Source organism: Azolla caroliniana, unplaced genomic scaffold (assembly GCF_043228905.1).
Source record: "Azolla caroliniana isolate FFs.n. ecotype wild unplaced genomic scaffold, voAzoCaro1.0.p SCAF_2, whole genome shotgun sequence".
NCBI classification, from domain to species: Eukaryota; Viridiplantae; Streptophyta; class Polypodiopsida; order Salviniales; family Salviniaceae; genus Azolla; species Azolla caroliniana.
In genome coordinates this window covers 2,942,921-2,966,266 of record NW_028230437.1, presented here as the reverse complement: position 1 = coordinate 2,966,266, position 23,346 = coordinate 2,942,921, and the positions used below count along the sequence as shown (strand labels likewise).

The window sequence follows — 23,346 nt, the reverse complement described above, 5'->3', positions numbered from 1 at the left end:
GCTACAAGAGAGCAATTGAGCCAGAGCATGGATCTATTGCATTAAGCCCACAGACCCCCCACCCCACCCCATCCCCAAGGGTAAAAAGTGAATTATAAAAACAATATATATATATAATATTTATAAATATATATTATAATTTTATAATTTTATATATATATATGTAGAGAAAGAGAGGAGCTTTTTATGCCTCCCCTGTTCCCTCATTTCCATATTTGTGCTTCCCCTGTTTCCTCTTCTTCTTCTCCTCCTCCTCCTCCTCTGTTCTTTCTGTGCAGGCGATTCCATCCATCTTCATTTCGGTAAGTGCTCTCCTTTTTGTCATTTCCCTGTTTTCCAATTACTTAAGCTCATCCTCTATGAGCAAAGAAGAAGGAGAAACAGAAGAAGAAGAAGATGAAGAAGAAGGAGAAGGTCTGAAGGAGTAGGAGAAGGAGAAGGAGAAGGGAGATGATGGTGATGGTGATGGTGATGGTGATGATGCTCCTTCTTACCCTAAAACAGAAAAGAGGCATTCTGTGCCATCGTCGCCATTATATGTATATCCATCCTTTTACGGACAACATCTGTCAAAATATTCCATTGTGAAAAGCAATCGGGAAGAGTCCGATTGCTCTCCTTAAGACACCCTGTGGTAGACAGAAAGTCAGGCCATTGGAGAAAGAAAGAAAGAAAGAAAGAAAGATATATTAACGCCTTCTAAGACCAAAATTGGCCCATGAGACAATTGGTTTAGAGATGATTCTTCAGAGAGACCTCTTTCAAGGGGGCTTTGCTGAGGAGGAAAAAGGAGACAAACCTTCCATCTGCCTGTGTGGGGTCGTTATTTGCAGTACCTCCCCCTCCCCCTCAAAACAATGGTGGCTCCCCTAAGTGTTCTGTAAATGTCATTACGCAATTCTCAGTAGCGAAGGAGAAAAAAAAACCTCTCCTCTTACTGTATGCTTTCAATTCTCCATTTTTCCTTTGATCTTGTTGCTGGTTACCTTGTAGAATGGAAGTGCAGGCACCCGTCCATGGTTTCTCCCCCCTACATGTTTCGGTTCTCCTGAGTATTCTACATGGAGACTTAGCAAAGAGTGTCTTTTTAAGTATTCTGTTATTGTGGTATCCTGAGAATTGGGTTACATCTGGCCTTCTTTTACAAGAGAAGGAGAGAGAATTTAATGTATATTCACTTCCCAGCGATGAGTCTTTTATGAGTATTATTATGTGTTTTCTTCTTCTTATGAGACAGCAACCTTTTTTATATTCCATTGCTAATATTTGTTCTTCTGATTGTCTTCTGTGTACAGATTCCGGCTATCTTATTTCTTGGGCATAAGTCAGATTCCTAGGGTTCCTCTTTTCTGAACATTTCTAATTGAGCATCTCAGAAAGACATACATACATATATATATACTCCTATATCTTCAAGGTATTATATCATCTCTTCAATTTTTTCTCACCCTATTTTCGCTTGTTTGGGTATTGCACTGGATCGAGGTTTCGATAACCTACCGAGTATGGGTACATATTATGATAATACTCAGACCAAGTATAATGGCGTAGATACAGCTGTTTCAGATCCTTCCTCAGTTCCTTTGTTCAATCTTTACTTGTATAAAAAAGGAACTAAACATATATCTGAAGATTATGGTAATGGTAACAATAATATTGAAGAAAATAATGTAGGAGATAATGGACACGACTCTATGAGGATTACTAATTCCCCGATCTTTTCACCATCTCCTCCTCAATCTTTCTCTAGCTCAGATATGCTATCTCAATCAAGTGTAGACTATCATTTCGATAGTGATTCACAAGGCTATTCATACAACCAATATGCTTCTCGTCGTCTTCATGGTCAACATATAAGTGTTTCTTCTTCCGTTGTTGAAAGTCCTGATTCTTTGCAGGATTTTTTGGCTTCTTCTTCGGTACAGCCCAAAGAAGAAGAAGAAGAGCCATGTGCTAATTTTGTTTCCTATGACGGGAAATCAATGAAACATATGTTGGAAGAGCTCGAGAGTGCGTTGCTTGGCCCAGATAATAATGATGATGATGGAAAGGATTCTCTTGAACTCCATGGAGATGATAATAGCTCACCTTGGACAGATCTTTTAGATGAAGTGCCACCTGCAATGATTCAGTTAGAGACACAAAATGGAAGCCACTGTGTAGTGGATCCGCATACCAATATAGCTATAGATCCTTGTTATTCCAAACATTTTCTCACAATAGAGAAAGAGAATCCAGGACATCAGGTTAAAAACCTGCTTATCATGTGTGCTTCAGCTGTGGATGAAGGTAGACTAGATATAGCCATGGATGTGATTCAGGAGCTCAGGATGAAAGTATCTATATTTGGAGATCCTACAGAAAGGCTTGCTGCCTATATGCTAGAAGGTCTTGTTGCCAGGATTCAATCTTCAGGTTTATCCATATACAAATTCTTAAAGTGTACAGAATCACCATCACCAGATATATTGTCAGCAATGCAGAAACTATATGAGATATGCCCTTACATCAAGTTTGCATATATGGCAGCAAATGGTGCCATTGCTGAAGCTTTCCGAGATGAAGCGAAAGTTCACATTTTCGACTTTCAAATTTCTCAAGGAACACAATGGTTCTCTCTCATACAAGGATTGGCTAATCGACCCGGAGGCCCTCCGAGTTTAAGAATTACCACCGTTGAAGAGAAAGGTGCTCAAGCTTCTCCTATAGGTGGTATGGAATTTGTTGAAGAAAGGCTTAGCAAGTTAGCCATGTCTCTGAAAGTCCCGTTCGAGTTCAAATGTATCTATTCCGACCTGTCCAAACTTCAATCTGATATGATTGAGCTGAGAGAAGGGGAAGCTCTTGCGGTGAATTTCAATTTGCAACTTCATCACTTACCTGATGAGAGCGTATGTGTGACTAATCCAAGGGACCGAATACTTAGAATGATGAAAAGCCTCAATCCAAAGGTATTCACGATGGTCGAGCAAGAAGCTAATACAAACACTTCACCTTTCTTTTTGAGATTCATGGAGGCATTAAACTTTTACTCGGCGATCTTCGATTCTATTGATGTTGCTCTCCCTAGAGAAAGCAAAGATAGAGTGAATGTCGAGGAGCAATGCTTAGCTCGGGATATAGTGAATGTGATTGCTTGTGAAGGATTAGAACGGATGGAACGACATGAATTAATGGGGAAATGGAGAGCAAGAATGATGATGGCCGGGTTTTCACCTCGTCCACTAAGTTCGCATGTGAATAGCATCATTGCGAACCTCTTAGAATCATATAACAGCAATTATATATTGAAGGAAGAAGGAGATGCTCTTTACTTAGGTTGGATGAATAGATATCTTATAGTAGCATCTGCATGGCAGTAAAAAAAAAAAAAAAAAAACTTCTTCACTTTTACATTAAATAGATAGATAGATTAGAAAGGATTTTTTTGTTTTGTTTTGTTATTATATGATAATCTACCACTTTCCTTAACCTCTTTTATTGAGAAAATGTCTTCATGGATGTGGAGTAGATATCTTTACTGGGAGAGTATCCAATATGTCATGGTAATGCTTAGAGTGAGACATTTCCTTGAAAGCCTTATGTATGTCGGACTCTTTTTGATGATACCCCTCTCTGTTTTCATAATTGTGAGAATATACCCACAACTTTCTAAAGAAACTGTTGAGATGCCCCAAATTTGGGCTGTGATTACTTGGTCTGTGTGACTTACCTTGCAATTCTTCTGCGCAAATATGTTATGGTGGCAGCTGAAAGGAATTTACATCTTTAGCTGTATGTATTGAAATGTTGTTAAACTTTGTTTACATTCGGCTACAACTTGGTGACTTAGGGGCAAAAAAGGTGCATTTATGAAAGTGGTCAGACTGTGCACTAGAAAACAGAACAAAAGTTTCCAAGATTATTCATTACTACCCATTTATAACTATCTGCATCGAATTCTTGATCAAATAAAATGTAGATAAAAGCAGTAAACAAGTTGTCGTCATATCCAATCATCAATAGATATCTGAAAAACTCTTGCAATTATGACATTCACATTGCTTGTATCTTGAACAGTTGTAAGGATGTATTTCTCTGAAGCAGTCCTTTGTACAGATGTTCTTTGAGCAGTCATTTCATTTGTACGGATATGCTTGAGGCAATAAAAGGTACATAACTTAGAAATGAGACCTCCAAACACATCACTTAGATGTACGAGTAGTGTTGCAAAAATTGCATGGCATAGAAACAAGACTTCCAAACATCTACATGTAAGAAGAGTGCTCCAAAATTAGTGGTAGTGTAAAGATGCAAGAATTGTACTCAAATTGGTAGTTGGCATTGGTCTTTTAGGGGTTTTACGACATTTTTGCACATTATGAGAAAGTGAATAGTATTTTGATCAATACAAAAATCAAGCGGGATATTTAACACAAACAACTTTATACAACTATATATCTATCTAAATGTTAGGGAGAATCTCATCTTATCTCAAGTCTACTTATTCATTGATGGACAAGAAGATTTGAATACAAGTTACCTAGATCACAAACTTGGAGGGATAATGTAATGACATAGAACATGCTCTAGGAGAGCAACTGTTAACCAAATCGACGTGATAGATGTGTCATACACGAGGAAATATCTCTGATTTTTTGAGAGAAAACTACTTTACATTAACCATGAGCAAAAAAAGAGTAAAGGCACTGCTTGTCCATATCACAGAAACTGCCCCAACTTGTGAGGCACTTTTTACTCTTGCCGAATACAAATAACTTAAATGCTTCCTAAAGAGGTTGATTGCACTCACGAAACTCTATTCACATCATATGCTTGCCAACTTAATATTTTCCCTTTGACGATAGGATGCCCACCCACGCTTGTTTTCCTTGTGTGGCTCTCGTCTTAGTGGATAGAAATAGTAGAAGCATGTTCGGTGTGGCAAAGTTATAATGTGTCCAATGTTATAACTTTGTAGTCTTATGTACATGTGTTTCAGAATCAAAATCAGAGCCACCCGAGAATATGGCTAGTTAAGAACATGTGAATGTACATCACAAGTATTGGGCAACACATATTAATGGGGTCTGCAGATTTCACTATCCAAAGTTACGATCCTTGTTTCAACTTTAAGTTGATGGTGTAAGACCTCTTGGGACTAACATTTCATAAATCATCATGGAAATCGTTCTACAATTGAAATTTATTATTTACATTTATTACGGAATGTCGGTGATTGAAGAAACTATTGATGATCCTCATAATATTTGGTTAAGCATTACAATCATGGATGCGTGTTCTAGAGTTTTATAATGTTGGGCAACGATGGTAAGTTTAAACAACATAGATGAATTACAATAAAGAGAGGACAAGACTATTTCTCGAGTGATTTTCTTTGTTGTTGATGATTGCTTTTCAGTAGTGAAAAGAAAAAAGTTGATATTGATTGTGATCAATTGCAAATGCAAAAGAAACCTTTTTATCATGGAAAAGAAAAAATGATATATATCATACAAAAGAACTTATAAAATAACGTCCAACCTACTTGGCCAAGATGCATCCTTCTTACTTTGGGATTACTTTCTAAAATAATGATGGACTTTGAGGCCGTAAAACCTTTAATAATCTAGGTAACATGCAAATATGTAGTCCTCCGGTTAAGAAAGGGAACCCTTTGCTTTTTGAATGGTGATATTCGACAAAGGGTTTGGAAAAGACAACCAGTTATGTCTAAAACTTTTAGCTTCTTCTTATGTAATTTTGAAGAGAAACTATTACTTCGTATGTTTTTGGATAAAGTAAATTGTGTTATATTGGTATTAACACTTCTAATTTATACGAAAACCTCAAGATGGGGTGAAAATACACAAAACACTAATGTCTAAGTTATTCTCAAAAGCACTAAAAGAAAATTTGAAAATGGTGAAAAGGAGATATCATTGTAGGTGTATGGTTGTCAAATGTCATTGTGAGACAAAGGATGCTCCTCTAAAGCCCTCTTCAAAAGGCTACATAGTTCTAAACAAAGAGAAACAATCAAATGCGTGAAAACTAAGCAACGATTATGGAATCATAGCTAACATCAACTTGCACTTGATTGTGTGTGTTATTTCTAGAGAATTTTTAGAGATGGTGTTATGCAAACACGAGGTAAACCATGTTAGACTCATGCAACGATTCCAAACATATCCTAGTTAGTAATGCATTGGTTAGATTTGACACCCATAACCATGCCAAATATACCCAAAACCATAATGGCCTTGCTAGGAATGATCCCACGACCATGTAAAATATAATATTCCAATCAATAATAAATTTGTTTGGGCATTCTAGTTAGTTATTAATGGAAGTTATAAACTCTACCATCAAGGGAATTATTTGTTGGGTAAAATGTGCAATCTGTTTTTCACATATATAAATAAGTGTATATGCATTCATGCACTTATAAGTATTTATGTGCAGATACAACATGTTCATACATACATGTGTCATTTTGTAGAGCAACACCCAAACTTGTCATGGTAGTTGCAACACACAAACTTGTCACTTTGTCATCATTCATGTACTAATGTCACTATTCCTTGGTGTGGTCATGAAGTAATTTGATCCACTACACTTTTATAAAAGATATCTTTTGTTAAAGTTCCTAGTTAGAAGAGCCCATTGTCATTCACATGTCCCTTTGATTCAATCCTCTAGACATTAGTAGTTTGTTCTAAAATTGTACATTATGTCTTACAATGTGTCAAGATTTATAGAATTAGATAGGTAGTCCTCATAAAGCGAAAAGAGAGGTGTGTGTGTGTGTGTGTGTGTGAGAGAGAGAGAGAGAGAGAGAGAGAGAGAGAGAGGGAGAGAGAGAGAGAGAGAAATATTGGATCAAGGCAATGTGTGTCGGCACTTAGGTTACCCTATTGGTGTTGATATCTCAACATCTAAAAGTTTGAATTGGATGTTGGGGACCATTTTAGACAAATTTTTGTATTGGAAGTCTCAACCATGGCCATTTAGTACTCGTCTCAAAGTGGTACAAGCTATAATGATTCCAATGATTTCTTATTTTTTGCCATTATTACCTTGGACAAAGAAATCACTTGATCAATTAGCTCGTTCACCTAAATATACATTGTGGAAGAAAGAATCAAGATTGGGTATGAGTTGGGTATCATGGAACAATATTTGCACTCCAAAACGGTTAGGGGGAGTTGCATTACTAAATTTGGAGGATCATATGGTGGCTCGAAGATTCAATCTGTTGAAAGGTATGTGCATAGGTGTCATGATGACATACATTTTGGCCTTACAAGGATTCGAGCCCAAGACATCTTGGTCTACATGTTAGACCTTTAACCATTATACTAACATATATGATGTATAGTTATGATAAATGTATTATTAGTTATTACAAGATATTTAGAGTATTCTAGAACATTCTAGAGTATTCCAGAACATTCTAGGATATTCCATTATTATATTAAATATCATAAATATCTAAAATACTCTAGAAGATTCTAGAATACTCCATAAGGACCTATAAATAGGTGTCTATTCATTTATCACAACTCATTCGGTTTAACACCAGTTTGTAGCCCCTTAGCCTACTCTTTGTAATCCTTGTTCTCTTATAATATAAACTCTCTTTCCATTTCTAGTGTTCTCTCTCTCTCTCTCTCTCTCTCTCTCTCTCTCTCTCTCTCTCTACCTTCTATTGTCATCTTATTTTTCTCTCTCTTATTCTCAAGTCACGACAATAGGTACCCAACCTTGGGCAGAAATAATTCGTTATTTTGTGGAAAAGGTTGGTATATACCATGGGAAAACCAGAATTAGAACATCGTGGTGGCATGTTGTTCAGAATCTATTATGGTCCAACAATTAGTGCTTTCTTGGCAGCGATGTTTGGAATTATTTCATTGGAGCCCCCCTGAGTGTAGAAAAGATACTAATTCCTTGGCAGCAGAGGTATTGGCATCTTCAAGGCTACTACATTGGGATGGAAAAGAAAGCTTAAATACATAGTTTAATCCAATGGCTAGGCCGGGATTGGTAACGATGGAAGATGGTATATTACAGTCATGTAGGAAAATGATGGCCTTTAGGACAATTAGAAATAAGTTTCATATACCACAGGGATATCGGTACATTTGGGAATCAATATTGGCATTGCCTAGATTAGTTTTCCCGATTCCAATGTTGCTGGTTGCGGACCCATGGAAAGATTGGTCATTTGGTATTGGACAATCAATTTTTGTGGTGAACACTAATGATGTATACCATAAGTTGGTTGAAGATAGAGCTTGGTTAGCAACCAAGGTTGCAAACACATGGTATATTACTCGACATGCAAAGTGGTGGACTAGAGTTTTGGATGCAGGATGGCAGTCACATCTTCTGTTTTGTGCTAAGGTGTTTCTTTGGCGTGCGATTGTTGGTGGGTTGCCTTTGGCAATGGCTTTAAAACGGCGAAATATTTCAAATGGGACATGTTTTTTTTGCACGGTGGTGAAGGAAGATGCCAGACATGTTCATTACATGTCCGGTTGCTAAAGCCATTTGGGTGGTTATATCACAAATTTGGGCATCGATAATAGGCAATATTTTGTCACCTTTTAATTGGGTTTATATTGATGACGATAAAGGCATGCCTGCACCATCATATAAGGTCGTGTTTGACTACCTTAGGTATTGGGGATGTGGTTTTTTTGGACCATGAGAAATGGGTTCTTGTTTGATGGACTTCATGGGGTAACACAACAACTTCGTAGGATGAAAGGGAAATTGATGTGGCAATTTTCGTAACTATGTTGTTTGGGGACATTGTCCCGAGAGGAGATAGAGGTATGACATCTAGTTTTGCAACACTTGAGAGGGTTTCCCATGCATTATCACTACTCATGATGTAGTGAAGGTAGCAAGGGTTGTATTATCATCTTGTTTTAATAACAAAACATTCATTTACGAAAAAAAGAAAAAAGAAAAGAGAGAGAGAGAGAGAGAGAGAGAGAGAGAGAGAGAGAGAGAGAGAGAGAGAGATTCTATTATCGTCTTCGGAAGTCAAATATGACCTATGAGACCAAGAATATGGTAACATTTTTCACATGATACATATGAAAGTTAGTAGCAACTCTCAATGTTCAAGAACATTACCATGAATGTTGCAATCGAGAGTGCACCTTGTGGTTGTGAGAGAAATTCATGCAAGGATTGGGCTTGGTCGAAGATGTGTGGAAAACATGGTCGAATATGATCAAAGGCAGAGCATTGTATCAAAGTGTGATACTTAGACTCTTGAACTTGGTTAGGGCAAAGTGTGCATAATCGACCACTCTCATCACTTGTGCCCCAACGCCACGTCTCACATTGCAATGCATGTGAGCTAACTCGCATGGAAGCAATGGTTCAAATGGCAGACTATGGGATGGGCTCTAACATGTATCGATGTGTACGGTTTCCCCGTTTCGCGAATAATATGGTTTTGTAGTTGGGTGCAACATGTATTGTATAATGTGTGAAGCGTGAGCATGCACATTTGTCCCATGGCATTGAATACATTGGTGTTGCAAAAAGGCCTCATTTATACAGGAATCTAGTGATGCATCATGAAGAAAGTGTGTTGCATTCCATCTACCAAACCATTTTTCTATATCTTAAATCTAACTGGAACCTAAAATTTTACTTTTATATGTCTTTTGAATATTTTTGCTTGCTTCCCATGCAATTCTAGGAAGTTGATGTGAGGGACTTTTTTGAACCTTAAATATGTATTCAAACTAAGCAGAGTTATAAACGAGGAGAGTTCGTAAATTAAAGATAGAGAGACGAACACATAGAAGAGATGGAGATAGCTATGATTCAAGGAGCAAAGAGTATACGATAAAAATATGCTTTATTAAATTGGGAATATAAGATTTTGTTTTGCCAAAGTTGGAATATTCCACTGTAAAGATACTAAACACCTTATCTCTATCAAATTCTTGCTTGGTTGACCCTTGCTTGGCTTTGTACATGGGCCAAGGCATGTCACACAAGGGCTCTTCTCATATATTGAGCTCCTATGGATTGTGTCGTGATGTTTTTGACACATAGTGTGAACGCACACTCGACAAGAAGTAAAATATTAGTTCAAATAAACTAGTATTATGAAGTCAACTTTATTATTAAGAAAATACTTTTTCAAAGAGAGTTCCTTGTAAATAAAAGGTCAAAGGATTAAATCTTACAATAAATTATGAGGAATATAAAGTTAGACGCGGTTTTCAAAAGTAGAGAAAAGTAGAGAAAAAGATGGGAAAAGAAAAGCTAGTCGTGGATATGAGGAGCAAGGTAGAGTAAAAAGCTCGTAATGTCCTCCTCTGATGTCCAAATTAGAAAAGGAAAGATGCATAAGAAAGCTAACATAAAGAACTTTCCATGAATATCTTGCATGTAAAATTTGAGGTTACGGAACAAAAATAGTGATGAAAGGGAAACCGACTCACATAAATAGGCTTTTTTTTTAGGGGAAAAAGCAAGCAATAGATAAGAGCCTATTCTAGAGGAGATGGGAGGGAGGGAAGAGGAACGCGGAAACTCTACTCAATTGGAAAGCGGAAGAAGAAGGATCAACAACATCAAGAGGCATCATCAACAAAGAATGTCCTTCTTCTATATTCCACTCTCTTCTTTTCTCCACCTCTCTTCCCCCTTCCTTTATAAATTGTCTCTCATATTCATATCCAACCTGTTGTAACATGATTCTTATTTTATAAAAGAATCTATTATTTTGCAATAAACTAATGTTTTCTTTCACCTACGTGTCTTATGTGTTATTGCCACTTGCTCTTGTGTGTTTGTGTGTCTTGTGACAATGGAGCGTTTCAGGCTTGTCCATGCACCTCTCCTTTCACAAAGGCATTCAAACTTTTGTGTCTTGGGTGTTAATGTAAATTTTTCTTGTGTGTTTGTGTGTCTTGTGACAAGAGAGCAATTGGGCTTGCCCATGTACCTCTCATTTCACAAAGGTATTTGAAATTTTGTCTCTTGTGTGTAAACCTTGCTTGTGTGTTCATGTGTCTTGTGACAAGGGAGCATTCGGGTTTGTCTCCTTTCACAGAGCATTCGAAACTTTGTCTCTCGTGTGTAAATCTTGTTTGCATTTTTGTGTGTCTTGTGATAAGGGAATGTTCGGGCTTGCCCATGCACCTCTCCTTTCCCAAAGGCATTCAAAAATTTGTCTTCCGTGTGTGTATGTAAGCCTTTGCCTTGTGTCCATGCGTAAGCCTTCCTCTTGTGCATTCACTCACCTTGTGACTAGGGGTTGATTCGGGCTTGCCTGTGCACCTCTCCTTTTCACAAACACGTTTGAATATGCGTGCCTTCCTCGTGTTGTGTGTGTGAGACCTAATTCCTTTCAATCCATAACCCTGGCGGTTCCGCCTCACGATCCACACATAGTGACGGATTCTCACAACAACGTTAAAAAGGTATACCCATCTATTTATCCCTCTTCAGCACTAAGTTCACAACCAACACTCCCCACCTTCTTATTACCACCCATTCACATTGCACATCTCCCATCATGAACACCAAGGCCCTAGTCTCTCCCCCACAAACCCACAGGCCTACCACCCCCTTAGAACTACTCTCCTTAGAAAATGTTTCTTGATGACTTACCCCCCACACAACTCATCATCCACCATTGTTTTCCACCATCCCATGACACCAATAACTTTACAATTAGATCAAAACTTGTGTGATTATTGAAAATAAAGAAATAAATAGGTGCCCAAACGTCATTCCTCTTGACTATCCCAGAGCAAAGGATTTGCGACGATACCTAAACCTCAACATCATCCCATACCACTACTGATGATCTATATATGTACATTGGCTTAGATTAGATGATATGCACCTTGACACAAGAACTTCACCAAACCACCAAAATCTCAAAGTCTCACCAAGGAGATGATAAAATGAGCTACCCTCCACTTAGATATGGAAACAGGTGAGTGGTCTACAAATTGCCCCAACCATCACTAAATTACACCACTTCCATAGAAATGTGAAATATTTGAACTATTACTCCTACTCACACACCTCTACCCCAAGCAACAAGTCGACATTTCCCAATCATTTGTTAAGTTCAAAGTGTGGTCCAACACTTCTCCCTAAAAGAATGAGGTTGGTCTCACACTATCACCAATCATCTTGGCACCCCCACTCTTCACTAACATGCACCAAGGTCATTATTTTTGCCACCAATTTGCTATTCACCCACCAACCATCCGTACCCACCCAAGATTTTATCCTCTTCCTTGTCATTGGTCTTGGTCTGATTTCTATAATGTACAACAAAGGTGTGCCTTGCTTTAGTTTAAACTTTAAATGGACTTCTTTCCCAAAACCGTGCCACATGAAACCAATCGAAGATGGTATAGTGTGGATCATGGAAGACTTCACCCACAATCATGTCCATATCCTTGATTCCATCATCCAAGCTTCTATCCGTTTCTTCACTATCCTTTGTATTCCCTCTCCTCAATCCTTTTTGAAGGCTACTTTTTCCACTAGTTCGAAAACCCCCATTGGGGCCTCGTGTTGGATTGTAACTAAGGTCCCACTCAACATCAAATAATCTTGTGAATTTTTCATGGGGGTTACCCTCGTCTTACCTCCACAATTTTGAGTCCTTGACAAACATTGTTTTGTTTTCCCTTTTTCACTTTTAGTCACATTCGTCAACCCTCTCTTCTCAACATGTGATCTAAACATGACTTGTTGGTGCTATCTCATATTGCTCTCTTGTCAACCCTCTCTCACCCTCACTCGATCTTAAGTACTTGTTGTATGTAGCATGACCCATGAAGACATGGGTATTGACATTGGTACTAATGATTGATTATGAGATCATGAATAGAAAAGGGAATACAACAAAGTGGTTCTAGAGGTTTAAGCCTATTGGCTATCCTGAGATGAAATTGGCCAAACTTTTATAAATGAGTTATAAAAGTAATGTTTGGCGCTTTTATAAATGAGCTATAAATTAGTAGCTTGCGAGTGCTTAACAACCACTCTTGTTTGACCTTGCATTAATAGGGAATACGGACACATGAACCCCTTGGTAAAATCATATTGGCATGGAGACTTAGCTCCATTGATACAAAGACATGTGCTTAGTGAGACCAACTAAAAGCATCACACCTAGTACTCCAACTAAAGTGAAGACTTCTTGCATGTCCATGAAGCTTTTCATCGTCAATGTCCCTCTCCACTACCTCCTCACATCCTCTGTCCCATCTTGCTTCCCGCCTCTCCTCTAAGAGTCAACAATGGCCCGGCTCAAGCCTGAACTGAGTCGTTAAATCATTTTTAATGATTTGGCAATTCAGTTTGGCTCGGTTCAAGCTTGAGCCTCTTTAACCGGTTTGAGCTCATATTGGTAAGGCTCAAGCCAAACTGAGTTGTTCAGTGCCAGACTAGTTTCTAAACCGGTTAAGGTTAAAAAGGTTTGGGAACCGGTTTGGTTCAAGTTTTAAAACTCTCAAACCGGTTATGGCTTAGCTGGTTGGGTTTGGAGAAGGTCAAACCAATTAAGCTGAAACCAAGCCGTGCCAAACTCATTTCTAAACCGGTTAATGCTAAAACGGTTTGGGAACCGGTTCGGTTCAAGTTTGAAAACTCTCAAACTGGTTATGGCCTAGCCGGTTTGGTTTGGAGAAGGTCAAACCAATTAAGCTAAAACCAAACATTGCATCCCATTTCCTACATATCCTCCATTGCATGCCATTTCCTTATTCTTTTGAGATCTCCGTTGAGCTTAAGTAACTCTCTTCCCCATCTGTATCTCAATGATCCCTTCATGCATTCAATAGAGTGCACAAATTAGGTCAGTTGGGATCTTAAGTACCTTCCTAACTCATTGTAGAGAGAGAGAGAGAGAGAGAGAGAGAGAGAGAGAGAGAGATTGCAATTGTAAAGGTAAAACAAGGAAGAAATATAAAGGCGAAACTATAAAAAGAGTGGTTGGAGCGCGGGAGCTATATAAAGCGAGGCCTTAATCATTTTCTTAATCTCAAGTTATAAGTCCAACTATTATAATTAACTTAAGCTTCTAACTAAAACGTGCACTAATGAAAGGTTTGGCGAATTGCTTATGTCTTGCCATGTTACTCTTCAATTACGTGCATGGATCATGGTAAAGTCTCACATAAGTTAAGAATCTGCTTAATTGTGTGAAAGTGATTAGGGTATAGAGTAGGATTAGAGTTTATTTTAATAGTTAGCTTACACAATGGTCGACACACATTCTTGCATGTCTCACAACAACAATGTAAATGGGAACTTGAGGTAGTTGTAAAGAAGAATACCCAAGTAAGAAACAAATTTTAGTGGGAGTGCAAAAGGAGGCATTAAAATCACCAACCAAGAAATTAGTAGTACCTAATCTTGAGAAACTCTCCATTTCTTTGGCTAAGTACCATCATGTTGCTCAAACACATCGGCCTACTCCATTCCCCCTTGCTAGTGAATTGTGCCCATTTCCCCACCATCCATTTCCACTTCTTTCTCATGAAACCCCACTCGAATACCAGTTTCTCACCTCTTCACGCCCATGCATTAAGCTTGTGGACTACAATAGATCGTCCCACCCTATGCTTGATGCACTTAGGAGTGTGCATTCAATAGGTGAGGAAGATGCTAAGCCATAATGAGACATACTAATAAATGCCTTAAGAGTAAGAATCAATGCCTACAAATGTGAAAAGGGACATATATTGCAAAATATTAAAAAAGGAGTAATAAACAAAAATATAAATTTCTTTGCCTTAATCTTGGCTTAACCTTCTAATTTCAAGCTTAAAACTTGCATTTTAAGCACTTAAGATCTACTCTTGTAAATGTGGTTAGTGAGGAAAAAAGAAATATTGTCGGTTAACTTGTGTATGATTTCTCTTTCCTTTGGTTAAGTTTAATAAGTTTGATTTATGAGGAGTGAGTCAAGTTACCATTTGAGTTAATCTCTTTATTTTCTCCATTCATTAAGAGAGGAAGGATGCAATGAGGAAGTTCCCTTAGATACCCTAGGATCCATTGCTAGATATGCTTGAGTGTGGGTTAAATCTACATTTCTATCACGTCAACTATGATCGATGCTTGTCCAACTAACCTTATGCAACAATCTAACATGAAAGTAATGTTGTCTTATTGTGATGACCCAACATGATGTCATTTTGCCACATTACTGGGTGGTTGTGGATTGTTCTTGACCCTTTGGCTCTATGGCTCTACTAAATTTTCAAGAGCTCCATATTAGTTGTTTAGGATCTCTTCTCATATTCGGTTGCTCTAGTGTTTGTGTTAGGCCTTTCCACATTCTCCTCTACTAAAAACTTACTCTCAAACCCTAAGGACATTTTGGACTTTCCCCCTAGAGTAGTGCTCGAGAATTACTTCGCCTAGGGAAAATTTGGCCTTTTCCCTTAGATTAGTCCTAGCATTTTTATCATGAATAAGAGAATGATTTATTGCATAAAAGTAAATACAACACCCTCAAGGAGTAGATGACTAAGATGCACACTTGTTACTTTGAGAGCCATTTTGCAAAAGACGAAGAAGAAGAAGCTTTGTCCATCACTGGCTAAGATGCACATTTATTACTTTGGGAACCATTTTATAGAACATAATACTTCATGAAACAATGATTGAGCTTCAGGTTATTGATAACATACATATAATGCTAAATAGATTCACATTTAGCCTAATAATGCACATGGTACAAAACATTTCTGAAGGAATGTAAGAGACATTGCTCCAAGCTTCAGCCCTTGGGAGTTAATGTGAATGCTAGTCAAGGGATAATGGCCAAGGATAGACCATATCATTGGCTTCTTAGGGTTGAGGTTAGTTGCCATATTAACCTAAGAATCAATTCTCCATGAGATTTTCTTTCTAAAGTATATAGACAAAGTGCACCAATTGTTCATGTAAATACAAAAAATTGCAAGCTTCAATAGTACACAAGAATGCAACATTGAAATGCATATCTTATCCCTCAGAGATTGGATGATGCCGATTGACGTCCTCGGCAATCTCCAATATTATTATTATACTATGAGCTTAAATCTTTACATACATATATCATGGGGAATACGAGAACCCTCTCATCTCGAATCCCAAGGGACATTTCATCATTCTCAAAGAGACATGACCATCATGCATACAATTGTGCAAGAGAAAAGTTGTATGCCCCTCTTTGATCTTATACCTGTCTTTCTTCTTCTTTCCTAGAATTAATCGTAACATATACCAATCAATCTCCACATCATCTTGGTCCCCACAATACCTTGATACTAATGTTTGCAACCTCTACATCATCTTGGATGATCTCTTTGATTTGCCTCAAAAACACCTGTCTCAAAGCTTGCTTCTCTCGTTCCCGCAAGCCTATCCCAATTGCAAATTGTGTGGCGAAATCACTTAACGCATCCACAAATGGGTATGTGTCTCGATGTTTTCCACGGCCCTTATCCTGTGAAGAACAAGATGCCGAGTTTCGGGTGGTTTCCTTATAGGAAGACCTCAACATCACAAGATTCTTAACCACATTACATTGGAACACTTGTGTGAGAACCTCTATTCTTCCATTGTACACCAATTCAAGGATGCAATCAAAAGCTGCAAATTGCAATGCTTCTAGTTTACAATCGATCAAGAGATTTACGATCTTCGAGACCCCATCATGGCTATATATCTCATCAACCACTATTGTGTGGCCAACCGAGAGCATACTCTTGAGGACCGACAATAGAAATAATACATTCTCATCGGATTCAGTTTCCATCAAGGCGAGTATCTTCTTCACCACTTTTGCCATGAGAACAAGACTCACAAATATGTCCTTGTTGAAGACTAATAGTGCTTTGATAGCCGACGCAGCTCGTTTCTGCACACACCAGGAGACAGCATTGGCATCTAGCAATGAAGCGAGTTTTGTGACCAAACCACACAATAAGATGGCTTCTTGAATAGAAGCATCATAACCCTTGCAAACAATGGTTTCAAATGAACACAATGCATTCACTAGTGCATCCTCGTCAACGTGGTCGGGACCAATGACGGCCGAAAGCTCTCGGACACATTGCTCGTCAAGCCATGACTGAAGCTTGGATTGAATTGCATCCTTACTTCTACACAAAAGGATTCTATAGAGCAAGCAACACTTACAAAGATGAGTGCATGACATGATTCGCCGCATTGTTTGCATGTGAGAATCCAACGAATCGATGAGGTTCCGAAGGCTTTCGAGTTGCCTTCGTCGAGCCGAGCTTTGGCGAGCAAGAGAATAAGTGTTCCTCTCTTGCAGAAGTAGATGTTTTAGGTCATTGATGAGGAAATCCATTTCAGTTATTCTGAGAGAAGGGTCTTCATCTTGAATGTGTTGGGTCTCTACCATCAGAGACCTTATAATCTGACCCAAATCTGCGTTTTCATTTAAAGAGCTTGTAAGCCCCTCAGACATCATGGAGTTGCACACTGTGGAAGAAACAGAGCTTCTTCTACCTTATATGTAAGGTCCATATATACATACATACCTTAGCTTAGCCAATGAAATACTCTGTTCCTTTTGCAAGCAGTAAATTGCTAGAAGCAGAGGTCATGAATTGTTCAAAAGATGATGAATACAGAATGGATCCACAGAGACAAGAGGAAGAGAGAGACAGCCAAAGAATGGGAGACATATAATACATAGTTGGTAAAGTACCCTGTTTCCACGGTATTCTTTAAGGCCACATTAGAGGGTAGAGAGAGAGAGACCGACCCAAGGTCCCAAGCCACACTATATGTATGTATGTATATGAATTAGGGACCATTTCATGCCCGATGACCCCAACCAAACCCATCGATCGATCATCCATCGGAAAGAGCCCGACAATGCTTTCGTTTAAGATACTGAGTGCCTAGTCCGAGAAAACCAGAAGCTGTGCAACACTGTCAACGAAGAACCGAAACTCGTTGTCACATCTCATCCTACAAGACAAGCTTTGGATTCCCCCCGCCTCTCTTTTGCTTGAAGCACATCTTAGTATCAAATATCATGCCCGTCAAGTGTTAGCTACCATTTGCCTCTCCGCTACTATTATTGACAATATCTACGCTCTCTCTTTTTATCAGCGAATTGATCCATCCGGTTTGTTTTCCACACTACATAGTCACTAAGAACCAAAGGCATGTTTTCCTCATTACATCATCACTAAGAACCAAATTTTCCATACTACACCGTCACTTAGAGCCAAAGGACGCATGTTTTCCGCGCTACATCATCACTAAGAACCAAAGACATGAGCTATGATTTCAGAACGTTTTCATTTAGAAAAATATTCCCACTAGTAGTTTCTTTTAGGCAACATGTCTTGCTAAAACATGGGGGCAGAACAAAAACATAAAGGAATGATCATGTGTAGCATAGGCATTAATACTCATATTATAATGTAAGATGATGATGCATATTCTCAATAGAGATGAGTAGAAAATGAAGTCCACCACTAAGGTCTATTCAAGAGTACCTGAGGATGATGTTAAACCCTTTTACATGAAACTATCTCCAAGGTAAAAACTAAATTGTTTAACTTTAGTTCTATGTTGCTTGGGGAATATGTGAAGTGTGGAGCCCCTTAAAGCATCATAACCAACATTGGCAAGACTAAGAGGCGTGCAAGTTGTCACCCATTACACATATTTATAGGAACCTCCTAAAAAGTCAAGAGCAAGACTTTCGGAAAGTCAATAATAATCGACATCATTTCTAGAAATTCTTTAATCATCAAGGAACATATAAGGAATCTTCTAAGTCCATCGATCCGAACCTAATTTATTAATCCTCAAATCTAGTGTGTCAATCAAATTCCTGGGAATTTAAGTTGGTGGAAAATATGTATTAGGATGAAGTAAAGATGTATGAACATTCGAAGCTTTCATGCATTGTGAACGAGCCCAAATGTGGCAAGGTATTATTGAGGAAGGTAAAGTGATAAGTTCATATTGATGATAAAAAAACATACCCAATAAAGAAAGCCCTTTATGTTTATGTTTCTCTTTTGTGTCATTCAACCTTTTCTTCAACCAAATGTTTATCTATGTAGAAAACATTCAATTTGCGGCTTCACATCTACAAAAATAATTGTATGGGCATGAACAAACAATGTATCTATGTGGTATGTACACATGTCTATATAAAGTAGTGCAATGTATAAATTATAAATCCTATGCTTGCATGTTGTGCTTTAGCATAGAATGTCTTCTTTATCATTTAAAGGACATACATGATAGGTAGGGAACACTTTGAGTGTTTCCAAGTACTCCAATGTCTACTCAACATTCCGTACATCTCTCTTCATTACTTTGTAAGTTTTCACCTCATATTGGGGTTTCTCACCAGTAATATACCTGACATAAAAAGAGTACTTATGAATGTGCAACTTCTAATAAATTATGTATGATTGTGATTGCAATGTCACCCATTGCTCCTTCATGCCTTCAAGTGGGCCATGATAGCATAGAACTACATGCCTCTAACCCTCAAGCCTCCCTAATTCATGATGCGTGTTGACCTTATGATTATGCGAAAGTCATACTAGATCATTAAATTTAAATACCTTGCAACCTATGCAATGACTTAAGGTTTGTGAGGGTGTTTGATGGAAAGAAACCCAACATTTTATCAATTCAAGAGAAAATGTTGGAGTATAGGGACATATTTGTTGCGCCAACAATATATGCATTCGATTCCTCTATGTTTGTCCTTATCTTGAGATGTATTTCACCATACGTTAATACCATCGATTAGGGTTTCCTGATCTAGACTGCAGTTATATTTTAAACCCATTTAGATGGGTTTTCATATGACATTGTAGTGAGGCTTAAAAACAAAATCAAACATAATTCACAAGCAAATATAGAAATTGTTAATCACAAAAGGCCAGCCAAAAAAATCTGAATAAAATGGTACCTTGTTTTGCTTCTATCAATGAAGATGCTCAAATATTTGCATGTTTTTACATAATGAGCTAACTATCCCCAATATCATTTTATGCACGAGAGAAGACAGTAGCAATAAAATTTGAAGAGACCCATGATATGCACAAAATGGAAAGGGAGTAGCCTATAATTTACGATGAAATTCCATGATCAACCCCATATATACATTTAAAATAATCGCCGTCCAACTAAAAGGATTACAAAAAGAATGATTTATTGCTTTGCTCGATACACTCCAATAACTAATCACAATTGCCACGGAACTGTTATAACGCCTAGTGCATGGGCTAATCGGAAAGATAAGAACAAAAAATATAGCAATAGTAGCCCAATGCCTAGCAATTTGCTCGGCCTCATTTTCTTGAGAGGCAAAATCACAAGAGCCCACAAAAGCCCGACAACCAAAAATGCCAATGTGTAGAACAGGCTACCATCGGGTGGTATAGCAAATGGGTGAGGCCGGGAAGCCCAACTCCCTAGTACTAGAGAGACACCTATGCCAATAAGTGTATTGAACATGGGTCCGGCATAGCAGCCCGAAAGAGCTATTTGTATACCATCACCACCATTGGATGCAAGAGATGTATTCGCCATCAAATCACCCATCGAATTTCCCCACGCCAGAACAGTCAATCCGAGTATGGATGGATCGACATCCAGAATCATCCCAAATGTCACTAGTAGTGCCACGAGCTCATTCGCTACCATGAAAAACCACACAATGCTCATAACAAACCCCCCAACCACCCATGGCAACAGGAACCTTCTTGGGGGTGCATCTGTTGGGGTTGTGAAATATGCCAACACCAGGAAAACTAGTCCGACCAATGTTGCTCCGATGTACAGCGTGATATTGTCGCCAAATGAGCTATCGTCTTGTGATCCAACAACAAAAGCAAAGAATATAGGTGCAAGTCCTGAGCTCGCCAATGCAAATCCCCACGACCACCGATCCTCTTCCACAACAGGTATTGTGAGGCGCCTGGGGAGGGCAAGTGGCCATTCGAGGAAGTTCATGAAGAGACGGGCGGTCACTCGGAGATAGCTTCGTGCTTCTTGCTCCTCGCTCCATTCCCATAGTGGTCGAGAAGCAGACTCGCCGAATGATTTGTGAGAATAGATGGCCACATTTGAAGCCCACCTCCATTGCGGCAATGTAGTTCGCTCCACTGGCATTGCAGAAGGACCATCTAATAATGGACTATACAGCGAATCATCATTCTCACCACTACTTTCTTCTTCTTCTTCTTCTTGCAGCAAAGATGCTCCAGTCGTGAACGGTAAAAGCTGTATTTGACTCCATTCAGGCTTCTCAGGTCTCCTCTTCCAGATCTCTGAGACGGCGACCGCAATAGCATACAAACCATATATCGACAGAAATGCCAATGCACCCCAAAGATATATATGGCCAGCTAGAAGGATCAAAGTTAGGGCCAATAGTGTAAAAAGGAAGAAGCCCACATCTCGAAAGAAGCTCCTCTTATCAATCTTCTTCCTTTTCGCAGCTGCTGATCCAGTGTTCGATACAAGCAAGCTAACTGATCCAGCGACAACAGTGGTAATAAAGACACCCCCTCCGATGACACTGTTGAGGCCCACTTGACCAGCATTGGCACCTATAAAAGATGCAATACTAGCGAAAACATCGGGCGCGCCATTCCCGAGGGGTAGCAAAGTGACGCCGGCCAAAGTCGGCGGGCATTTCAACAGCTTCGAAAGCTTCTCCAGGGAGCAACAGAAGTAGTCGGCGGCCGTGTTACCGAGTGTATAGAAGAGGACTAACAGCCATATAGTGAGGATTATATAGCCTATGATAGGGAACTTTGAGCATGTGCAAAAGAAGAAAACTGTGTAGTTGAAAATGGAAGAAGATGAGTCATTGCTGCATGCCAGGGTAGCTTTCACATAGTCACAAGATGATGGATACCCATGATGTTGTTTCACACCTTGGCAAGGGAGGTCGCTGTCGGCCTCATCTGTACTATTAGTTTTTATCCTAATCTTGGCCTGATTTATGGTTTCTGTAGAAATGATCTGCTTATTTAGGGTTTCTGCTGAAATAATCTGATGTTTTAGAGTTTCTGATGAGACAACCTGTTTTGTAAGGGCCTCGGATGATATAACCTGTCCTTTAAGTTTCTCTGCTGATACAGCCTGATTTAGGGTTTCTGTAGGAGGAGCAACCTGATCGCTCAGAGCTTCTGCGAAACTAACATGATAATTTAGGGTTCCTGAGGGAGCAACCTGTTCCAGCGTTTCTGTATGAACCACAAGTTTCAGGGATTCTGGAGGAAAGCCCTGTCTTCTAAGTGTTTGTGAAGGAAGGGGCTGTCTTTGAAGGGTTTGTGTGCCGCCTGGCAATCTGGTAGTGACGAAGGAGAGAAAGAGGAGGAGGGAGGCGAGTCGGCTTACCCATTGGAATGCCGATGGAAGCTCCATAGCCGGGGAGGTGTAGAGGAGGAGCAGGCAGGCAGGCAGGCAGGCAGGGATGGAGAGGATCAATGGTGCTTTCGTCTCCGTCTGAGCATGGCTATGGCTGCGTCTGCAGGCAAGAAACGCATGCGTAAAAGGAAGGAAGAATCAAATAGTATTCGCCCCAAAATGTCTGCTTTTCTCTGTCTCTGTTTCTGTCTTTCTCTTTCTCTTTCTCTGTTTCTGTCTCTCTTCTTTCTCTGTCTCTGTCTCTGTCTGAGTTTTTGTTAATTGCCCAACATGCCCTCAACCAACACACTACACACACTACATGATCTTCAGAAATATGTACCACCACAAAAGAAAAAGAAAAAGAACCTCGAGGGGCATTTTGGGAATTACAGAATTTAACTCTTCGATCTTCTGAATGACCAGATTGATGAATCGCAGAAATGGAATAAAGAGTCACATATCAACCGAACATATATATATATATGCAGCCTGTTCGACCATACCAGGGATCCCCGGGAATATAACGAAACATTAGGGGCATTTCAACAATTAAAGTATTACCTCAAAGCTCAGATTCTCATAATAATACTGTTCAAACACATTTTATGACAAATTACCGCTTCATAAACTTGTGGGACATGAACGGATGGATGCCCGCGATTACTCCCTGTAGTAGCCCTAATCATAGTAATCATTGTATAATTGCATCGCCGATAATATTGTTTTGTCATGTATGCGGGTTGCGGTTGAATGATGAGGTCCATTCAACTCTATCTATGTACCTAATTTTTCGCAATAGTGATACTTGAAAGCTAATTCTCAGCTTGCATCCTCCACTACCCAGTCAAGATCTAAGAAGTGCACCACATTGACATTTGTGCTTGCCTTGATATACAAGCAGAAGATAAAAGGCCAATCGTTTTAGTG

General features: G+C 39.0%; 3 protein-coding genes across 4 annotated transcripts; 1 reads left to right on the top strand and 2 right to left on the bottom strand.

The window, feature by feature from the left end:
- The first annotated feature begins 202 nt into the window (after positions 1-202).
- Positions 203-3,429, top strand: LOC147867097 (scarecrow-like protein 21). The gene is made up of 2 exons (XM_087314848.1): positions 203-302; positions 1,296-3,429. Exon 2 carries the CDS (start codon positions 1,506-1,508, stop codon positions 3,360-3,362), a length of 1,857 nt encoding a protein of 618 aa, XP_087170974.1. The 5' UTR covers positions 203-302; positions 1,296-1,505; the 3' UTR covers positions 3,363-3,429.
- A 12,511-nt stretch (positions 3,430-15,940) lies between these two features.
- Positions 15,941-17,674, bottom strand: LOC147867096 (uncharacterized). The gene has a single exon (XM_087314846.1). It carries the CDS (start codon positions 17,480-17,482, stop codon positions 16,283-16,285), a length of 1,200 nt encoding a protein of 399 aa, XP_087170972.1. The 5' UTR covers positions 17,483-17,674; the 3' UTR covers positions 15,941-16,282.
- A 2,421-nt stretch (positions 17,675-20,095) lies between these two features.
- Positions 20,096-22,449, bottom strand: LOC147867095 (cation/calcium exchanger 4-like). Of its 2 annotated transcripts, XM_087314845.1 has the most exons (2): positions 22,180-22,449; positions 20,096-22,059 (listed from the first exon to the last, which is right to left on the bottom strand). In XM_087314845.1, exons 1-2 carry the CDS (start codon positions 22,432-22,434, stop codon positions 20,242-20,244), a joined length of 2,073 nt encoding a protein of 690 aa, XP_087170971.1. In that variant the 5' UTR covers positions 22,435-22,449; the 3' UTR covers positions 20,096-20,241. The 2 variants fall into 2 exon arrangements, with proteins under 2 accessions (XP_087170971.1, XP_087170970.1); XM_087314844.1 differs by having other exon boundaries at positions 20,096-22,449.
- Between the last annotated feature and the right edge of the window lie 897 nt (positions 22,450-23,346).